The 13802-nt window shown below is 51.6% G+C and overlaps 2 protein-coding genes across 2 annotated transcripts in view; both read right to left on the bottom strand.

Moving 5' to 3' along the window:
* Positions 1-80, bottom strand: part of ENDOV (endonuclease V) — a 10069-nt gene extending 9989 nt beyond the window's left edge. Inside the window, exon 1 of the mRNA XM_017730686.1 lies at positions 12-80. Within this exon, the coding sequence (XP_017586175.1) occupies positions 12-80 (69 nt within the window). The remainder of the gene's footprint in view (positions 1-11) is intronic.
* A 51-nt stretch (positions 81-131) lies between these two features.
* The window catches only part of RNF213 (ring finger protein 213), a 48368-nt gene continuing 34697 nt past the window's right edge, over positions 132-13802 (bottom strand). The window contains exons 43-69 of the mRNA XM_017730673.1: positions 13640-13760; positions 13429-13529; positions 12988-13167; positions 12492-12655; positions 12294-12396; positions 11519-11633; positions 10510-10717; positions 9664-9854; positions 9230-9358; positions 8892-9002; positions 8409-8651; positions 7692-7773; positions 7099-7133; positions 6688-6782; positions 6200-6359; positions 5692-5872; positions 4854-4948; positions 4313-4564; positions 3914-4046; positions 3220-3303; positions 2739-2919; positions 2423-2624; positions 2260-2337; positions 1772-1969; positions 1400-1489; positions 1115-1293; positions 132-552 (exon numbers count right to left, since the gene is read on the bottom strand). Coding sequence (XP_017586162.1) covers positions 399-552; positions 1115-1293; positions 1400-1489; positions 1772-1969; positions 2260-2337; positions 2423-2624; positions 2739-2919; positions 3220-3303; positions 3914-4046; positions 4313-4564; positions 4854-4948; positions 5692-5872; positions 6200-6359; positions 6688-6782; positions 7099-7133; positions 7692-7773; positions 8409-8651; positions 8892-9002; positions 9230-9358; positions 9664-9854; positions 10510-10717; positions 11519-11633; positions 12294-12396; positions 12492-12655; positions 12988-13167; positions 13429-13529; positions 13640-13760 — 3865 coding nt within the window. The 3' untranslated portion in view covers positions 132-398. The remainder of the gene's footprint in view (positions 553-1114; positions 1294-1399; positions 1490-1771; positions 1970-2259; positions 2338-2422; positions 2625-2738; positions 2920-3219; positions 3304-3913; positions 4047-4312; positions 4565-4853; positions 4949-5691; positions 5873-6199; positions 6360-6687; positions 6783-7098; positions 7134-7691; positions 7774-8408; positions 8652-8891; positions 9003-9229; positions 9359-9663; positions 9855-10509; positions 10718-11518; positions 11634-12293; positions 12397-12491; positions 12656-12987; positions 13168-13428; positions 13530-13639; positions 13761-13802) is intronic.

The raw sequence follows: 13802 nt of genomic DNA, 5'->3' as shown, positions 1-13802 counted from the left end.
GGAGCCCCAGCTGTCAGGGCTGCTGTTTTTCCTTCCTGGCCCCGCCGCAGAGTGGTGCTGGGCAGGAGCCGGTTCTGCATCCCGGTGCTGACAACGCGGCGCCAGGAGAAAGGCAGACTGAGAAACATAAATCCCTGTCCCAGCACGAGGGCACCATGGTTTGTAAAAAAAGTCCTTCATATTCCTCCAGTGGCTCTGGGGCTGTGATGATCCAGGATTCACACAGAGCTGCTGCGTCTCTTTCACCCTCCTCCTCCACGGCCACCTCTCCTCTTCACATCATGTGAACAACAACCCCAAACCCAAAGAACAACCAACAATCCCCAAACGAATGCCCAAAGTTGCAGAAGGCCCGAGGTGGGTGCTGTGGCAGCGACGTTCACTGGCAGTGTCCTGTCCTAACTTTCCCTGTGCTCCCGCTTGAAGAGAGCAGTTGCTTTCCAGGTCGCAGTGGCATGAGAGAGAAGAATCTCATCTGGGAATGTGTCTTCCAGCTCCATAGCTAATTCAGACTCTTTGGCATAAAGGTAAGGCAAGAGTGATTCCTTCAGGCTGGAAGACAGAGCAGAATAGCATTAATAGCTGGGGTACAGCAAACCACCAGTGCCACAATATCAGTGCATTGCACCACCCAAAATACTCAATATACACCATTTAGCAGGTGTATGTGTAGTGAGAAGGGTTAAACAGCCAGTTGGATGCACAGAGCCCAGCCAGGGGAGGCTGCAGGGCAGAGCTGAGCTCTGGGGCTGAGCTGTGCCTGTGCAGAGATAAATGTGCCTATCCCTGAAGGCTGGGCTTGATGATCATGGAGGTTTTTTCCAACCTTAATCAGTTTGTGTTTCTATTACTATTGTATTCAAGTGCCTGCAGAAGTGTTTGTGCCCATGGACAGCAGCTCCTGCTGTGTTCCAGCAGTGTCCCCGAAAGAGCCTGTGTGAGATGGAAGTGACACCTGCCAGAAAAGGGTGTGGATATTCCCAATGCTGCTGGTTGGGCCATGACCCCCAGGACAGGAATGTGCCAAGGGAACTGTTCCCATCATGTGCATGCTCAGAGGCAGACAAGCTTCAGTTAACAACAACTCTGGGGGGTTTGGGTGTGTAACTCCTACCTCCACTTGGGTCTCAATTCCTCCACAGCTTGGACACGTCTCAGCTTCAGGATGATCATTTCATGGAGCTCTTGCAGGAAGATTTCCAGCCTTGAGTGGACCAGGAAGGTGTGCAGGAGCTTGGCAAGCTCTGGGGTGAGCTCTTCTTTGTAGTCTGGACTGACGTCTGCAAAAGGATCCTAAAAATGCAGTGAGGGGAGAAAAAACCCAAACGCACATTTGAGCAGCTGCAGGCAGAGCAGAGCAGAGCAGAGCAGGTCACACAGAGGGGCTGGGGTTCCATACCCTGCCGAGCCGCAGCAGCTGCTCAGATTTGTGGGCACCCAGGAGCTGCCACAGGGCCACGCTGTGTCTGAGCTGGCACCGCCTGAGGGCCTGGAAGAGAAGCACATCCGTGGCTGTGAGGGATGTCCTTGGAGCCCATCCCCAGCCTGCCCTGCCCAGAGAGAGCTCAGCATGGAGCTCCTCCAGCCCCTCAGCCTGCGTGCAGCCCATCTGCCTTCAATAATCCACTTTTTGATATCACTACAGGGAGTGGGGAAGTGAGAGGGCTCTGTCACACATACTGGGCTTGAATAAGGTCACACTGGCTGGATTTAGCATAAACCAGGGCAGATTTTATCCTGTAAGAATCAGAGCTTTGCCCTCCGGGCTCACCTGCAGCACGTGAGGGTTCGTCTGATCCCCCATCTGCAGGACCTGTTCAATGTAGTCAGTCAGCAGCATCTCAGCGTTCTCACCAGCCATGGCCAGGAAGCCCAGGGTGATCTCAGTGAGGGACAGAGCATCACACACATCACTGTAGGACTGCAGCTCCCCACTGATGATGTTCATCACAGAACTGGGCAGAGCACTCTGAAAACCATGAGGTTGCAGTTAAAATTATTTTAGAGCCATTCCTTTTTCTGTTCAAATTGCTCAAGTCATGGAAGACAACAGAGCCCCAGATTTAGGAAACTGAAATGCTGATCTATCTCCCTTTTCTTTGTAAATCCTGACTGACAACACAAGGCCAGATTGCACATACCCAAGGCATGCTGAGAAATCAGCAGGCAAGCCTTTGGATGGACAAGGCAAGGGACACAAAACCCTTGGAAAGCCAGGGATTTCATGCTTGCCCTGCTTCCTGCAGCGCAGAAACCCACCTGCTCCAGCTTCATCCTGACATCACTGAACAGCTGCTCGTAGTTCCGGTCATGTCTGTACACCAGGGTGGGGATTCCCTGTCAGGAGAGAAAACCATGGATGTGAAGCTCTGGAAAACTGCTCCCAGTGCCCTCCAGGCTGCACAGCCCCTGCCTGTCCTACCGTCAGCGTGATGAGTGGCTTCCCCTGCAGGAACTTGCTGATCACTTGCTGCTGGATCCTCTCCAGATCAAAGTCCTGCAACGTCTCCCCTCCCTTCTCCATGCTGTACTGACAGTTGGACAGGATCAGAGGGATCAGGTCTCTCTCGACCTCGTAACTGATCAGGTGCAGGTCGGCCACTTCCGAGGGGCTGATCAAGTACCTGCAGGGAGCAAAGGGCCTCTGTTCAGAGGGAGAGGCCTCTGTGGAGCAGGGAAAGCTGATGGTGAGGGAGCAGGAGATGCAGCAGAGCCCAAAGACTGGAAGAGCAGCACACCTGTCATCCTGCTTGGTGTGCCTGTTGACGGAGTGCACGAAGTCATTGTGCAGCCCGATGAGGTAACTGGCCAGGGCCGTGGAGCACAGGCCCAGCCCCTGCCGCCGCGGCAGCAGCACCTCCAGCCTGCTGTCCAGGCTCAGCTCAGAATCACAGTACCCTTTAGGCAGCTTAATTTCCCCTGAAATACAGACAAGGAGTGTTTGAGGAGGCCCAGAGCCAGCCCAGGCTGAGCCAGGGCAGGAGAAGGTAGGGAGCCTGAGAAAAGCTGTGCTCTCAGCCTTAGGGACAAACACAAAGGGGAACAAGTTCAGGTGAGAATACTACATGAGGGAAACAAGTTCTTCCCCTTGTACCTAGATTCTTAAAATTCAAAGGCCAAGCTCAGTTTTGAGGATATGCCTCAGCATCACTGATGGGAGGAACCTGAACTGAGAACGAGGAGCAGCGGAGGAGCAGGGCTGGGAAAGAAGCTGCTCACCATTGGTGTCCAGGGAGCTTCTCAGCTTGTTCCAGACAGACAGAAACACATTCACTCTTCTCTCTAACAGGTCCCTCATCACACCTGAGAAACAACAGAAAGATAAATCGATGAAACAGCTTTTCCTGGTGAAACTCTGCAATACAGGGATCTTCAGAGCACACCGCTGAACTCCAGGCAACTGCTCAAGAGACTAAACAGACGCCAAACACCTTTCTGATGCTATCAAATGGAGTTATTTGCTCAATTTGTTAATATTTTTCCATTATTGTCTGCTCCTGGCCCAGGCCACAAAGATGGATTGGTCCTTGGTCTGATTCTGCATGACCTTTATGTACTTTTCCATAAGCACTTAAAAACATCAGTAATTGTACTTAAATGCAATAGAAGGAGTTGCCACAAACTTCATGAAAGGAAGGGGAGGACGTTTTTTCCACTCTTTAGGCATACCCTGCTCTAGGGCTGAGCTTAAAATGCCAACATAACCACTGCTGCACTGCGCAGAGCTCCCACCCCTCACAGAAAATCTCCCGTACTTAATTCCCTTTAAAGTCATCTGGTAACTTTTCCAACCATATCCAGGTCTCCAGTTCATTTGGATGAGAGTTAAAAAGAAAATGTGAGTTTTCACCTTCGCTTTCAGCTATACAATCCAGCATTTTCTGTTTTATTAATTTTGGCAGAGTCTCCTCACCTGAGTGGGGTTCCCTGAGGAATTCCCTGATGGAGCAGTGTTTGATCTCCGCTGTGTTCTGGAATTGCCTCACCAAGTCTCTCTGCAGAGCCAGAATCTCTGGTAGGAATTTCACCAGCCTCAGCTCAGTTTCCTGGAAGAGGAAAGGGAACCTGTGGGTAAGGCTGTTGGGAAGACTTTTATGGAATTACTTCTTCAGCGTTTAAAAGACAACAATATTTTTCATGTTCATTGTCAAGATCATAGCAAGTACTGAGAATAAAGAAACTGGATAATCCAAACCAATTGCTCCAGGTGACCCAAGCCAGGGCTGGAGGTCCCTTCCCACCCCAACCAGTCTGTGCTTCTGTGCTCTGATCTTTTGAGCATCCCAGGCTCTCACCCCTGTGCCACCCCCACCTTCTGCAGGAACTTCCAGAGGAGAGGGACGGTGTCCTTGGCATTCTTTTGCTGCACAACTTGGCCCAGGTTCTCCACTGAAACCCTCTTGCGGCAGCTCCACATCTTGGAGTGGTGTATGTGGCTGTCCCCTGGCAGCTGGGACAGGAATGCAGCTGGGTCCCCATACACTATTTTCACTATGGGGTTGGAAGAGATTCTCTCATCCTCTTGTATCTGTCTGTTTAACTTCAGAAGCTTTTTATCCAAATCCTGCAGTAAAAAAAAAAAAAAAAAATCAGATATTTTGAAATACCTTAAACTGAGCAAAGCCATTTCTGCTTTTCCAGCTGTACAAAATCATCCCAGAACAATTCCTGTCTCAGACTCCCATTTCCCCAGGTAGGATAAAGGCAGCTGATCCTTAGCCTGCAGCTGTGCCAAGGATGGGTTGGCTTTAGGAACAGCCAGGTGAAAAGTGTACCACAGACAGTACAGCACGTCAGATTTCCAGTGGATTTTGACCTGCTCAGCTACTGACTCTGTACAGCAGATTTCTCACCTTCAGTTCAGGAACAATAATTGTGTTTGCAACAATTTCTTCCCATTTGTTTCTCTTCTCTTTGGTGGAGAGAACATCATCAAACTGCACCAGCCCTGCAATAGGAATATTTCACCTCTCACATCTGCAATATTTCAGTGAAAAGAAAGCACAGATTGACAGGTCCTAGAAGTTAACTGAGTATCTTGGTCCAGCTGGAGAGGGACACCCAAACATCACACACTGATCCAGGTTTCCAGGAGCTTCAGCCAGTCATTCATGTGAAAGATGGGGACATTTATACAACTCCTTCATAATCCCAGAAAGACTGAACAGATTGTCCAAGGTCAGACTATGACAGACTGAAGCTTGGAATACTGACTGGTGCTGTCCCACACTCAAAATATGGGGTATTTACACATAAATCCCTCTGTGCCACGGTGACTCCAGATCCCACCATGAACCCCACTCTGCCATCCCTCTTCTCCCAAAGAACTTCTGGCAGTCACGGAGAGGCAGCACAGAACACAGACTGCCCACAGCACGAGCTGCTGTGCTGGGAGCAGCAGCCCTGCTCGGGAGCTGGAAGCTCTGCCCATCTGTCACAACGTTATTTTGTCAATAATTCATTTTCAGACTTATTGACTGCACCAAACCTTGCAACCCCCATGTACTTGACTGAAAGAAGCTAAGAGCCAAAAATTCTTCCCTCCCTACAGTAAGAAACAAGCTTCAAACTCTCTGTTTTTCTCTTCAGCTCAGCTACTGCTGTTGGAAGTGGTTTATCCGCAAAGTGCCTGCACAGCCACAGCCCTTCAAATACAGCCCCAGGTGTGACAGGCCAGCTGGCTTTTCTTACACTGGCCTGGCTCCTGCTGGGGGGCCTGCAGGAGGCTGCAGAGCACGAGGTGGACAATGTTCATGGTGTCATCCACACTCTTCCCCAAAATCCTTGTCAGCTGTGCCAAGTCCTCCTGGATGTGCTGCTGCAGGAAGCTCACCACATCATCCACTGCCGGCTTGATCATCATCGTCAGGGACTAAAGACAACAAAGGCAAGAGTTGAGCACAGCCAAAAACATCCAGGGAAGCACCAGGCACTGCTCAGTCCTGCCAGGCACCCCCACCTGTGGGATTCCTGCCACCTGGGCCCATCAGGGCAGGGGTGGGTGGATGTGCCTGCATGGAAGTGCAGGAATTAACCAAAATCCCTCCTGGGCAAGGAGGGAGGGAATTTGGGTCTTGCATCTTGACAGACTGCCCTGGTCACTTGGCAATATAATGAAAAGGACCAGCAGCATACAAAAGTTTCGCTACATTTTGTGTGACCGCTTGTGTGACCGCTTGGAAGCATTTCAGGAAGATACCTGAGGAGCTCTGGAGGCTCCCAGCAGCATTGACAGGTGCGTGAGCAAACGGAGCAGCACAAAGACCCCGGGGGACACGCCCCGGTCAGACACTCCTGGGGCCCTTCTGTGCTGAACATCTCCCAGAATGTGGCCAGTTTGAGTTCTGTCTCCATGATTCCTGCAGGAAAGTGTATACATGGTATTTTTTTGCCTTGACAAAACCCACACAAGACACCTCTGATACCCAGCAATGTCTTTTTGACCCATAATGTCTTTGAATGCTGTAAAAGCTGCCGATTCAAAGTGCTACAGGGGAGTGGCAGCTTCCAGCTGGTTTTGTACACAGAAAAGCAAATTTCTGTGGTTTTGCTGCCCAATTACTCGGACATCCCTTCCTAACACCTTCCAGAGAGCAGCATGAAGTGGTTGGTACCTCTGGCCTTTGAAGGCACTGCAGGCAAGTCCTGCATCATTTAGCACTGCAGAGGCACTGAAGCAAAGCATACCTGGATAGCTGGAAGCCCTGCAGGGGTTTGTGCTCGGTGCCTCCAATGGGGGCCCGGCAGTCGGGACAGCGGCTCTTTTCCATGGGAAGGCCACACTGGGAAAAGGAAAAGGAGAACACTGAGTTGCAGAGCAACAGCTTCTCCAGCAGAGAAGGAATGAAACGAAAACCCAAGCTGTAAGTGGTTAATTCAAACCCTGCTACAAACTGGGCCTCTGCCTGATGTTTCCTAATTTATGGTATAAATCTTCAGGGTATTCTAAATTTTACATTACAATGATAAAATGATCAATAATATCGAGTTTAGAAGTGGAACTCTGTGCATCGAAACCTTAAAACCAGTAAACAAAATAGAACAGTTTATTGTTGAAAACTTTGTCTGCTTAAATACCCACCAGTCCCAAATTCTTACCTCTCCCACAGTGCAGGGGTGGCCATTAGGACATTCTGTCAGAAGAGAAACAAACAGAACAGTATTCTAAGACAGATTTATAAAGCCCCTGTTACTCCCTTTCATTGGGACCATCATCCTGGAGCAATAGATATGCTTCAAGATCTAATCAAAACCCCTGACCATCCCAAAGCCCAAAGGACTGACAGAGCCACACAGGAAGCCAAGAAATTTTTCAGTGCTGCTTCTCCTTGAGAAACAAGGAATCAAAGCCTGACAGATTGTGCTGCTGAGTGCAGGAACGCTCCCAGCCCCCATGCCCAGCTGCAGGAAGGTCGAGCTGTGGGAAGCAGAGACAAAGCTGGCCAGGAAGGTGGCAGAGTTCTCCTCTCATACCCTGTTCGTGTTGTGCTTGTGCCCCCTCAACCTCCGTGAACAGCTACAGACTCAACAGCACTGGATGTCCTTTGGTGCATCACCCCCACAAACTGTCACTACAAATCTGGATTTACCAATGGTAACTTGTGCTGAGGAGTGTGTTTGTCCTCACATTTGGAACAGTTTCATTCTCCAAACCCAAGGAATCCCTTCCCCAGCCAGCCAGCAGCACTCACCATACCAGCGCAGAGCGGCCAGTCCCTCCCAGGCCCTCGCCTGAGCCATGATGTCCTCTGGCATTGTGGGCAGAAAAGAGTGCTGAGCAGGGAGAGGGGAAAACAGATACAAATGGATCTGTAAATCAGTTCTTTCCTGTAGCAGTCACTCACTGGTTCCCTGTTCACACTGGGGAACAGAGACATCTGAGAGCAGAGGTCAGGCAGGTGACACAGATGCAGATTTTCAAATTCTACCTTTGAAAATCCACTCTTAGAACTGTCAATATTGTTGAGACTTGCATGTGCACTCTCCAGCCACGCTGCACTGCATTCCTGATGCAGCCTGGTGTGTACCAGCATGTCTCCTTACACCTTGGGTAGCCAGGAGCAGCAGAGCAGTAGCTCCCTGCCCCCAACTCAGGAGCCAATGCTTTCTGAGCAGGCAGGTCAGCACAGTGAGACCTGCCAGCAGCTTTCAGCCTTGCTCAGCCAAATATCAGCAAAGGTATTTGCTTCACCCTGCTCAGGATGCAGAGGTACCTTGCAAAAATACCAGGCCAGAGCTTGTTGTTGTGCTAATTAACCCCAACAGCGCTGAAATAATCACCCCCCAGTACTTCACAGCTCAAGCAGTGAGCTGGAGCATTGCTGTTGAGAAAGGTCCAGCAGAGGATCCAGCAGGCACAGGCAAGAACCAGGGATGTGCTGAACTGCACGCGAGCTCCGTGTCCTTACCTGCATGGTGTGTGGCTGGAAGGCCAGGTTCCTGAGGGGCTGCAGGACAGGGCTGTGCCCGCAGAGCAGCACGGCAGCCACGTGCACAGCCATCTCCACCAGCACCCCGTGCTGGCTGCAGCCCCGCGGCTCCAGGGCCAGGCCGGGCAGGCCGTTCCTCACCAGGGCAACTGCAAAGAGCTGCAGCTCGGGGGAATTCAGCACTTGGGAGCTCTGGATGAACTGAGTCATCGCCTCTGTTTGCTGAAAGCACACATTTGAAAGAGCTAAAGCCAGCAGGACACTGCCCATCCAAGCGAAGAGCAGTGGCAGCTGCTTCCCACGCTGGGTTACCCCGCTTCGAAAACCTCCCCAGACTGCTCAGCTTGGGCCCAGCCCTGGCTGGGGAACAGCAGCAAAAGCTCCTCCACCACTGATTCAGATCCCCTTCATCCTCACCCATGAAGCAGGTTTGTCACAGGCTTCCAAAGGGGAGTGTCCTACCTGCTGCTTGGGATGAAGGCTTGGATCCCTGGCACCGTACAGGGCCGTGACCTCTCGGAAGATGGCCAGGAGCAGGTAGGCAGATTCCAGAGCTGGGGAGCTGCCGGAGGCCTGGAGAAGAACCAAGGATGTGGCAGGGGACAGGCCAGAGCTGTCCCAGCTACAGTGATAGAGTATGCAGGTGGGAAGGTAAAGAAAACGTGTGCCTAAGCACAAACCACAGTGACCTCCCAGCAAAGGCCCCAGGTGCCTCCATGGAAACAGACACTGCCCACAGGGACACCGAGCTGGAGCCATCCAAACCCCAGCAGGGGTCTGCAGGGAGGACTGGGCTGTACCTTCTCGGCCTTGAGCAGCCCCTGGGCCGTGCCCTCGATCATGGCTCGTCCCACGGCGTCGCGCAGGGCCCGGTACCGCTCCCCACACACCAGGTACCGGTCAATGTGGTTGGATTGGCTGTGCTGTACCTGCCAAGGGAACAGCCATGCAGAGCACTGGGGACAATAACCCAGCTGGAGGAGGCAGAAACTCCTCTTCCTCCCAAGCACTGGGGCATTTCAGCCTCCCCAGAGCACCAGCAGCAGACACGGCCACCCAAAGGTGCTGCTGGGAGGGACTCCATTCACCAGAAAGCCAGGACAAGTCACCTTCCCAACCACTGCCACTGTGGCCCATCCCCCAGAGCCACGCAACAGTGGGAACACCCCAAAGCAGCACAAAGTGAAGACAAAGAGGAGACCAGAACCATCCCCAGGAGACGCCTCTTCTCTACCTGTTGCAGAATTTCTGCTGGGAACACCCAGCTGAACCGTGGCTCTGTGACCAACTTCTGAGCAAATTCCATCCCGTGCTGGCTGGCAATCCTCCTGACCAGGTACACACGGTGCCAGTCGTTCCTGGCAAGGCTGCAGAACTTCTCCACGTTCTTCAGGTAACGCTGCTTCTCCTTCATCTGCTCTGGCTCTGGAGAGGAAAAAAGAGGTTAAAAAAAAAAAGAGGCAAAAGCACATTCCACTTTGTAAAACTTCACTGTCTGCACCAGCTGTAGCACCAAGTCCCTTTATTAGTACTGTGTAATTACACAGGAGAACTTCAGAGCCCTCCCTTCCTCAAGTGTTGTCTGGAGCATTTCCTCAGCCAGATTTCAGACAATGATTCATTTCTTCAACAAGGAAGATATAAACTCTTTGATATAAACTCTTAATCCCTTCTAGCTGTGCAGAGCTCTCATTCATATAAAACAATAGGCCTTACAGCAGTCCTGAGACTGAAGCAGCATTTATGCTTTAAAGTTCAATTTAGTGGGCTCTAAATAAATCTCATTTTTAGCATCAGGAGGATAAAATAAATCTCCTTCCACAGGTGTAACTGCCATGCAGCTACACTGGGGTCACCAGCACAGCCTTGCTAGCAGTTACAGAGCCCTTCTAACCTGGTACAGGGGACAGACACTGACTGACACCCCCAAGGAAAAAGGGACTTGCTGCTCTTGTTCTTGGCCACGCACCAAAACAGGTCCTAGCAGAGCACAGGGCACTGACCGTGTCCAGCCCAGATGCCCTGCTGGCTTTGCCCTGCATCCAGCATTTCCACCTGGCAGCAGAACAATCCCACTTACTCGTGTGCTGCTGCAAGTCGAAGATCAGCTCTGCAGCTCTGCTCAGATACAGGCGCACCGCGGCCACGGCCTGCAGGTATTCCACGGAGGATTCCTGAGGAGCCTCTCTGCTGCTCGCCGGGAGATAGTTCTCTGGAAATCTGTCCTCAGGCAGACTGTTTCTGTGCTCATATCCCAGGCTGTCCTCGGACTTTTCACACATGGAATCCTACAGAGAGGCCGGAACACCGGTGAGTGGCAGAGCCGCCTCGCTGAGCCAGCCCCGCGTCCCCAGGGCACCCACCCTGCCACGAGCACAGCAAACCATCCCTGCACCCTCCAGCCCACTGCTCCCCGTCACCCTAAACCTCTGCCATGTCACCAAACACCATTTATAGGATGTGCCCCAGCTGTCCCACATTCCCCAAGCTTGGCACTGAGCAAGAGCCATGAGCAGGCTGTGAATGACACACGTTCCATGTTCCAAGATGCCAAGCTCCACCTGTGTGTCCCTTAGCAAGAACACAAATGGGGATTTTAACTACAAAGTCACTTTAAAAAAAACTGTACGTAATGAAACCTCTCCCCTGCTGTCACATTTGTTTCAGGTTGTCCAAAGCCCTGAAAGTTATGCAAGGGGAGGAAAGGGAACAATCCAAAAGGCATAATAATTTAAGTTCTGCACAGTAATTTAAGTGTCTGTGGAGACAAGAAGGCAGTTCAGCAGTGGGCTACTGCAATGAGAAAGGCCCTGCCTGCTGCACTCCTGTGCCGGAATTTGAGTCTTAACACTCAGACACTCCAAGGGAAAGAATTTATGTAATGCTGCAGAGACACACAAACCTTTCCTTGAAAAGCAAGGCTCGTTCCCAAGAGCAGGTTCTGACCAGGTGATTTGATATCAACTCCTTTTGGGCTTTCTAGCTGAACAACTAGTTATGTACACAAGAAACATGCCTCATTTTAGGCAGAAGAATTTCTATTCTTCACTTTTTTTGCTCCTGCAACAGTTTCATGGCCCAGCTCTTACCTCCAAGCAGTTGACAAAAAGCAAGTAGAGCTCTTTTTTGTCATTTTTCTCTAGGAGCTCGTTGTGCTCCACCTGGGACAGGTAGCGCTGCACGTCATCTTTCACTTCATTGAAGCTACAGGAGAGAGAGACACCCCCTTACACAGCTGCCATGCTGACAGGACTGCTCCTGCTCTAAATCACAGCAGAGCTACCAGAGACACGTGGGGTCACTCTGGATCCAGCTGCAGGATGGAAAAGCCGTTGTGCCATTTTTTGCAGGTGACATTTGGCTTCACAGCCTGAGCCAGGCTCAGTGAGCATTTCCAGGGCAAAAGGCATCTGATGTGTTTAAACAACTGATTTAGGAGGTGCTCACACCTGAGAAGGGGCTTTTGTGCCCTGCCTGCAAGGGGAGGTGGGAGAGCTGTGGGAATGGGAAGGTCTGTGGAGCAGACACAAGATCAGTCCTGATTAGATCCCCATGAATGAGGAGTTTGGTTTGCTGACCTAGATCAGAGCAACCACTCAGCCACCTTCCAGCACCCAGGCATCCACCCTCAGCACGGGGTTAGTGAGGGACAGCCAGGTAAACCTTGCACAGGCTGCTCACACTGCACCACAAGCTCCATGCAAGCCAGCCAAGCTGCATGACTAATGCAAAGGGATGAAATCCACCTGTAAGGGTTCAAATTCAATGGTGCTCATAGAGGTGAGGAGAACAATCAGATCGGTTTGATGAGGAACAGAGCAGAACCAGGCCCTGGCCTAACCCCCCTCAGCTGTCTGTGCTCACCTGTACTTCAGGAGCAGCTTCAGCATCACAGAGCGGATGATGGGAGTTTCATCCACCTCATCATTAAACGGGGACAGGAATTTTGTGTAGACAGCACAGTGATCTGTGGAGATAAGGGAAGGACAGGTTTGGCAGGTGAGAGAAGGTGGTGACTGATTCAGCTCCATAGGACTGAGTGTCAGGGTGAAGGGAGCTCACCTGAATCTTTCACGAGGCTTCTGTGAACAAAGAGCAGATTCAGGAGCCTCTGGATCACCTCGGGGTCAGGGGGCTCGTTGTCTTTGAAGCACATGGTGGTGACCACGTCTATGAAGAAGTTATTGCACCTCTGCCGGAACAGGGCGTTCTTTGCTATGGCAGCTCTGGGAAGGGCAAAAGCAAACACAGAACCACTTCAGCCATGGAGGAATCGAGCAAAAGTCACCAAAGGGAGATACTTTTCCACCTTCTCAATGAGATGATCCTTAAGGTTCCTTCCAACCCAAACCATTCTGTGATTTGCAGGTTTTTACAGAGGCCAAGGCAGCTTTCCCCTTCTTTTGAAACAACAGAACAGACAGGACCTGTTCAGTTCCAGAGGGACTGCAGCAGAGTTCCTTGCCACTCTGCTCATGTTGACAACCTCAGAGCTGAGAATTTCCTCACAAACTCTCCCCAGCCAACGCTCCCACCTTGCAGAGGGTGGCTGGAGTACCTGAGCTCCTCAGAGACAGTTAACTCCACATCATCCACGGCAACCCTGCAGTAGGGACAGAGCATCTGTGCTGGCACCAGCCACAGGCTGATGCACTTGTGGCAGAACACGTGGTTGCAGGGCAGGCAGACAGGGTCCTTCGGCTCTCCCAGGCAGATGGGACACGGCTCCAGACCATGGCTGTAATCCAAAACCAGCAGTGAACACAGCTGCTTCCATGCTGCCTCCCCAAAAGCCTTGAACAAGATGTTCAGCTGCAGCTAGAGCGAGAGCAGACAATGCACGACAGGCTGGCTCACTGCTCAGCTCAGGGTGCAGAGTCAAAGGGGGTTACTGCTCTTCCTTTGGCTTTCACTCCAGCCCATGCAGCACTGCCAGAAGTGTGCTGGCAACACAGGCAATGTCCCTGCTGGCCCCTGCAGCCTGTCCCAGTGTCAGTACCTGTAGAGCCTGCTGCTGACCTCCTCCTTGCACTGGCACAGCACTGTCATCACTGCAACAAAGGTCGGATGAGACTTCATGTCTGAATTGTGCTGGAAACACTGCAGAGGGAAAGGACAAAGCCCAGTGACTCAGCTCTAACACCTGAGACCAAAACTCCCATGATCAGCAGAAGCAAAGAGGGAAGAGGTGAAATCACAGCTCTGCTCACCTTGGCAAGAAGTAAAGTGTATTTTCTCACTAAGCCCTCGAATTCTGGCATCACAGCGTGGATGCCAAGCAAGACGTGTTCCACGAAGAGTGCCATGGCAAACACCCGGCTCCAGCAGGCTCTGGGGAGGAAAGCAGGATTGCACCACCACAGGGGGAGCTGG

The sequence above is a fragment of the Corvus brachyrhynchos genome, unplaced genomic scaffold (genome assembly GCF_000691975.1).
Source record: "Corvus brachyrhynchos isolate BGI_N302 unplaced genomic scaffold, ASM69197v1 scaffold340, whole genome shotgun sequence".
In the NCBI taxonomy this organism is placed as follows: Eukaryota; Metazoa; Chordata; class Aves; order Passeriformes; family Corvidae; genus Corvus; species Corvus brachyrhynchos.
The sequence above is the reverse complement of the archived record's forward strand: the minus strand, read 5'-3'. Positions and strand labels throughout refer to the sequence as shown.